The following is a 7500-nucleotide window of genomic DNA, read 5'->3' on the forward strand; positions in this document are numbered from 1 at the left end:
GATGGGTCTCTTTTCAAAGCAGGCATCGTGTGTCAGGCGTGAAAAAACATTGCATCAGTTCAAGTCAGTTGACTCGAGGTCATCTACATTACAGCACACATGCTAATTTAAGCTTCAGAATGATATTCGGGGACCAATTAAAATAGAGTACAGCACATTCTGTGTTGTCAACAACCCCATTATGCACCGTGCGAATTAATTAAAACCATATATTACTTATTATGTGTGCAAGAAGTTGACCTGTTTCACGGCACGGACCGCTATTCACTAGGGATGGACATCTAGCAGACAGTCTAGACTCGAGTGTGGGAGTGTCCAGGTGAGAAGCTCAACCGAGGGCCTATTTGTCAATGCTGTTTACTTGTTGTGTTTCCTGTGGGGGCATATAACCGTGCGAACAGTGTTGCTTTCTAATGAGGCCTCGTTCGAGATGGAACAAGCAGAGCAACACGCGCCGCTACAAGCACTCTTGTTTCACAGCCATAAACGTGCGTAGAGAGAGAAAGACGCTTCGGTGGCAGTCGCTAACTTTACTGAATATAGTCTGCTAATCAATCTCCCATTGAGCCGTTGACAATCAAAAGTGCTGGATAAACACAGTAGAACAAAAACAGCCAGAAAAAAACACTGTTTTTTGGCAGCCACACCGCGAGAGGTTTAATAAGTCATCCTGTGCGAGGGTAATTTCGGTAGCGCCATTTGTTTGGTCCCGCAAGGAAGCAGCACGCGGCTAGAGAGAGATGAATGACACTTATTGGCAAACAGCGTGATAGTGCCACTTATTACAATTACTACAATGCGTTATTTTTACAAATCGGCGGGCCATGCCTGCAGCATTGTGAATGAGTGTCTTCTCTCTTGGATGTATGGTTTTCACTTGTCACTGCCTAACAAATCCACTCATGTTTTCTGGTCCAGTGCAACTTCATCACAAAAAGTATTTAGATTAAAGTAACATACAACTTTCTATCAGTCATACGGTTCTCATCAGTAAGGATGAAGTTTCTTTGCAGATCTAAGAGTCCATAACTGTAGACAATGCATAGCTATTCAGTTATGCATTGTTGCTTTCAACCACATTGTATTTTTAGATTCAAGTTGGACCTTATCATTAGGCCTAGGATATGTTTGTCAAAGACAAAATGCTATGTTTTACCGCCTGTTCATGGACGACCGGTCCAACCTCTTTGCCACTCCTTATCTAGAAACAACAGAACGCACACATTCACGAATGCAATTCGAGTGACAACAAGAACAACCGGATAATATCTGCTTATTGTTGACAAGAGGTGATCCTGAATCTAAAAGTAGTGCTGTGTCAATAACACGTCATTTTAATTGGGGATGGAAGCTTCCACATAGTTGTCATATACTGCTGACTGTTTTATGCATACCGGCGTTCAAGCATCCAACAATAACACACTGACATTGTCTGACATTGTCATTCATTTGCATTTTGTGACACACTTCTAAGGGCTATGAAAAATCCATTGTTTGTATGTACAAGGTCTTTGGTATACTTTAATGTCACATTTATATTAGCATATATATATAGAAAAGTCACGTGCCGTAATTAAACCATAAAAAAATAAAAGCATGTTCAATAAGTATAGAGTCTGAATCAGTGATATGCTGGGTCAACTAATGAAGAGCTCCTGAATGTCAACCCAGTCTCCCTTTAATGGGATCAATGCACAAATTTGATCAAAGAGGACACACAAGGGGAATTTAGATTAAGCAGATGAAGCATTGAGGGATATACACACGTTAACTCTAAAGCAAAGGTTTGATTGGATAAGATGCAAGGTGAAGTTCATATTTGTCTGTAAACAAATGTCGACATTAATGTGATAGATAGAATGAAAGATAGATAGAAAGATAGCTAGACAGCTAGACAGATATATATATATATATATATATAGAGAGAGAGAGAGAGAGAGAGAGAGAGAGAGAGAGAGAGAGAGAGAGAGAGAGAGAGAGAGAGAGAGAGAGAGAGAGAGAGAGAGAGAGAGAGAGAGAGAGAGAGACAGACAGACAGACAGACAGACAGACAGACAGACAGACAGACAGACAGACAGACAGACAGACAGACAGACAGACAGACAGACAGACATATTACATAAAGATATACATTTATGGTGACATTAAATATAATGTTAAACTAACAAACTATCATTATATCATTAATGTAGGAGGAGGGGCTATACCTTGCTGGTTTGAGTTAATTCTAGTATGGCCAACTCGGTTCTGGCTCGTTCCAGCCTCGCGCCAAAAAGAGCTCGCAGGCCCCCTCTACCGGAGAGACGGAGCGCGCGCGCACACATATGTACTCGAGGCTCGCGGAGCTGGACCACTCAATCCCCGCGTAATTCAGGAATCAGGACTCACTCAGAGATCCCTCCTCAAGTCTGGAGCAAGTCGGCAAGGAGCGGCGTGTCGAGGACAGAGCAGACCATTGTCACACAGGAATAGACTAGGAGGGCAGGATAGACTCTGCCCTAGATATATAACACGTTAATTAGAAAGTATCGCTCAGAATTTCAACTTGCAGGACGAAAGAGTTGTTGGTTAACCCCTCTTTTAGGGGGTTAACGCTACGGCGGAGGTGTCGACATGGATAAAGTTGTCAATTGCTTGTTTGCTGCAATAACCCTTCTGCTGTCCGTTCGATCCGAAGTTTTTAGAGGTAAGAAATACGTGTGTGGCTGGCTAATGTGGCTGTGTGTGTGTGTGTGTGTGTGTGTGTGTGTGTGTGTGTGTGTGTGTGTGTGTGTGTGTGTGTGTGTGTGTGTGTGTGTGTGTGTGTGTGTGTGTGTGTGTGTGTTTGTGTGGTGTATGTACACGGGTTCTGGTTGAACGCTATCATGCGTTTGCCCAATAGTTTCCAACTTGCCTTATTTTCCTTGCGCCAAAGATTGCACCTTTTACGCGTGCTTATTAAAGCACCGATGATTTACATGTAAAGCTTTGACCACGCGCCAAGTGTCAAAGAGTTAGATGTGTCTAACTCTTGACAAGTTACTGTCAGCGTCGAATGTGATTCAAATGAAGGCATTATTCTCTTGTCGAAGTATGTCACACTCTTGTGCGATGCCTGTGTAAGAGCTTCGTTCAATTTAACTCATCCTGTGCTAAAGGGAAATTGGGATTTCGAAGAGACTTCATGGAGACACACGTACAGCCTTCATTTGTTATAATAGTCACGTTTCTTCTTCACGTTTGTCGTCAAAGAGCTGTATACCGACTTGAGCGCACAGGATTCCTCACTGCGCTTACCATCACATATTTAGGGAATGCTGGATGTTCTTGAATTACTCAGGAATAATTATTTGTAGTATTAATATAGCCTACCATGACCATCGTATGTAAAATTATATCATTTTTTTTATCACTCTTGCTACATGAAACAACTAAAGCAGGAACCCACAAACAGTCCCAGTTTCCTCATGTTTGGTATCTTTATGCAATATCTTTAGCTTCAGAGCAATTCGGCATGTATCATAATTAAGTAAAAAAAATAACAACTTTGTTTTCTTTAACTCAATTGTGAAAGTGTGTCTTATTCTGAAAAATATTTTGCAGCTGAACTTCATTTAGTAGTTATGTATTATGTTCTCTTCCCCATTCTTCTTCATCAATATTTGCACATGCAAATATACAAATACATTGGGCGAACCAGTATTTCAACATGTATTACATGGAGATAATGAAAGACGTCTGATAACCAATCCTTTCACTGGAAAACCGGTAGAGTGCACTGCCTTAGGGGAATTAATACAGACTAATTTAGATCCTAAAAGGGGTAATCTCAGCGGTCTGGGTAATGGCATTATCCTTGAATAAAGAGGGGCATTATCGTGTGTGCAGGCTCATCAATACCCACATTGAAAGCGAATGGCAGACTTTGCAGTGATGTTATGTTGCAAATTTGACAAGACATAGGTTGACAAGTAGTCAAGCATGAAACTGCATTTAACCCAGATCACATGACTTTGTTTGCTAAGGAGTGCTTGTATGTTTCAGAGAATTTGCTACAATGTAAAGAGTGACAGTGGGGTAAGGGTTAAGTTAACATACTTGGCGTCGCTAGTCCGACGCTCTGTTCTCCTCTGGCTATGTAGGTGCATTCTTGAGTTGCCCTGTGGGGGGCAGCATGGTACACACATATACCTTCTGACCATCAGGAATCAAGGAGCACAAGTCAGAATTCAGATGTGCTGCCCGCCTCCAACATGTATCACTGTTTTGACCAAATGCTCATTTACAATTATTAGACACTGATGGAAGTGTTAACAAATAAGGACATACAACTCAGTAATCTATTGTTTAATGCAGTTATTGGAATGACAACATTGATGAGATAATTTGTGTCTATTTTACAAGGGCACTATAGCAGTATAAGTCCAACCAAACACAAACAAGATCTATGTGTCTTAACGCTGTGAGGCCCCTTTAGTTATCCAGCAACCTCTGGATAAGGTATATTTATCGGAGTAGGGCTCACTCCCCCCCCCCCCCCCCCTAATTGCATATGTGTGAATATGTAAACAAGAGCAAAAATCGATGGGTGTGTTTTGTGGGTCTCTGACTGGGTGATGGATTGCAGCCACACAAGGCAGCAGAGGTAGAGGCAAGTAAATATGAGAGCGATGCAGCACGCCGGGATGCATTAGTCAGGCTGAGTATGCGCTCCAGTCTGACAACCTCAGGGAGGATTCTAGGTCTGTTGAGTGCCAGAGTATCAGTCAACTTGTTGAGACTGCTTCTCTGACTGGGAACCCGAAAGTTGGTCACGTTAATCAGGCCGTGTATGATCCCTAATCAGCAGAAGGATGAATTGCACGAATACTAGTGCATCATTATTTATGATCCGCCAGTAATAGAGTTGTACATCGGCATGGATCTCTAGTGATACAATATGCATCACGATACACGATAGAATATGCAATAAATTCGGATTTTCCTGTTTTACATTACATCTCACTTTTTCTTAATTTGAATTGGGGTCAAATGCAACTTGTTGACAGTGTCCCTAAATGTCCCTAAATGATTTATACTGCATTGGATTTTTTTGGGGGGAAAAACGAACATAAGCTTGTTATTTTCAGTGTATTGGATGGATCGTTGATCTGTTTGACCCGCTCTTTTGCAAGAAGATACCAACAGATCACCAATACATCCGATACGGTGATAATAAACTTGTTATTATCGCACTATTGGATGTACTGTGATGAGTTGGTGTCTTCTTTCAGAAGGGAGGGGTCAAACAGCTGTTTTTGAATGAGCGGCTTGAATGAGCTCATCTTTTATAGTTTTCTCCCTGTAGGGCAATCTCTGGCGCTTTGGGTGGGGAATGGGATTTGGCACCAATCTGATTGTACCATACACATCATGACACAAGGGTCACAATTCGATATATGTTGTGAAATATTGCAATTGTTTTGTGTGATGCATTGCAATTAAAAAGTCTATTGTAAAATAAAAGTCAACGCCCAGAGTAACACAGATTTGACTGGGATTTTGTGTATTTAAAACATTGTAGCTCAATCTCCATCTTTGGTGGACATCCGCTGTTTCTTCTTCTGTTGTTCTAATGATAACGTTGCTCGCTCATGATCACAATACTGTTATAACCATGATGTGTAAAGTGTGAAGTCATGAACGACTCTAAATCACGGGTTAGTTAGAGTGCTGGGCTGTTGAAATCTGACACAGGATCCAAAATCGCTTTTGCCACCTGCAAAAAGAACTTTGGGTTACATAGGAGAACAATTGTAAGACCATTTGTAAAAGAAAACCCTGGAGAGGCATATTAAGTTGCAGCATCAACAAAGGCCATTGCCCCTCTCTTGGTCTCCTGATAGGGCTCAAAGTCCGCCCTGATTGCTACTTCTTTCACTGGAGGCCTTGGGTTGTGTTAAGCAAGCGTCTGAAGTACTTATGGTACGTTTGTCATGACGTTATTATTAATATGACATATTTTCCCCTCATCCGTGTCGCTGACTCAGTTGTAATAGAGACTTTTTGTCAGAAGGAATCTTGTTGAACAGCGGCGGGTTTCCTTCTGTGTGAACCAGTGGAGAATGAAATTAAATATGCACGCCATTCCTCTTTTTTTGCGATTGCTCAAAGCACATCGGAGGAACAGCAGTTCCGCTGTGATTGATGATAAAACCCCAGGTGCTGAAGCATCGAAATCCACTGTTCAAATTATTATCTAGATATTGTGCCGTTTTTTTATAATAATAGATTCATCAAACGTTTTCCATCGTTGGTTCAGTTGTAGGTGACACTGGGTTCGTCGGCTGGCGCTGTGATAATCCAGGGCATTGTAAAGTGCCTTGGAGAGCTCTAGATTTGTTCCGTTAGAACCTGAACGATGGTTGAGTTGCACAGTGGGGTAAGAGGTCACCAGATACCATATCGTTGACTGGGTGTGATCTGTCTTGCAGTCATACTTCCAAACATAAAGGTCTACTCTGTTTTTCAGTGTATTTCGATCTGTTCTTCTATGTAATTGTGTTAAAGCCGCTTGGTTCATCTCCATGGAGTCCGTCATGTTTTGCTCGTGTTGTGTTTCAAAGATGACATCACCATTGGGACCCAAGCGTCTTCTCGAATGGGGCTGTATTGGGTTACTAGAGATGAGATGAGAGAGTGGTTATCTGCACACACACACACACGCACGCACGCCCGCCCGCCCGCCCGCCCGCCCGCCCGCCCACCCACCCACCCACCCACCCACCCACCCACACACACACACACACACACACACACACACACACACACACACACACACACACACACACACACACACACTCAGAGATTCATCATAATGCTGCAGTTCTGTGGCCTTTTATACTGCAAGATGTTGCTTATGCAATTCATATTGTCATAAAGTTTTTAGTAGGCCAAAAATAATGGTGTTGTTAATATGCCTTATGTTTTCTCCTAAATCTGCAAATATTTTCTCTGTTGTGCAAACCTTTTCAGGTCTACATCATAGTTTGCATTACCATCTGCCTTGCTTTAATTTATAGTTACTTGGTATTATTGGATAATTCTCCATGTTTTTTCAATATTCATAAGCAATGCGATAGATATACAGTATCTAACTATAGATCTAACTATGACCTTAGCCAGTATATAGTGCCCTTATTTGTATTTCTACTTAATAGGGTTAAATCGTAAAAAATGGTGTGGTTGCCCAGGGCAACATCATTGGGGCCACTGTTCTGGTTGGCCATTCCGGCAGATATCAAGTCCCTTTAACATCACAGATCCTGAGGGGAAACTTAAAACTAGGTACATAAAACTAAATAAGCAGTTTATCTATTGAAATATTTGAATATACCTATCATCACTTTAATTATTTACATTCTGTCAAAGATAATATTACATTAATTGCACACTTGTCAGTTAAGTAGGTAATTTAATTTGTGTTAGGAATATTAAAATGTTATAGTGTTCTCTTCCTGTGCATAGTCTTCTGTAAAAAAA

General features: G+C 41.4%; 1 protein-coding gene across 1 annotated transcript in view; it reads left to right on the top strand.

The window, feature by feature from the left end:
- Window positions 1-2329: 2329 nt before the first annotated feature.
- LOC132462835 (receptor-type tyrosine-protein phosphatase mu-like) overlaps window positions 2330-7500 on the top strand; it is a 151054-nt gene continuing 145883 nt past the window's right edge. The window contains 1 exon segment of the mRNA XM_060058595.1: window positions 2330-2686. Coding sequence (XP_059914578.1) covers window positions 2614-2686 — 73 coding nt within the window. The 5' untranslated portion in view covers window positions 2330-2613.

Source organism: Gadus macrocephalus, chromosome 8 (assembly GCF_031168955.1).
Source record: "Gadus macrocephalus chromosome 8, ASM3116895v1".
NCBI lineage: Eukaryota > Metazoa > Chordata > Actinopteri > Gadiformes > Gadidae > Gadus > Gadus macrocephalus.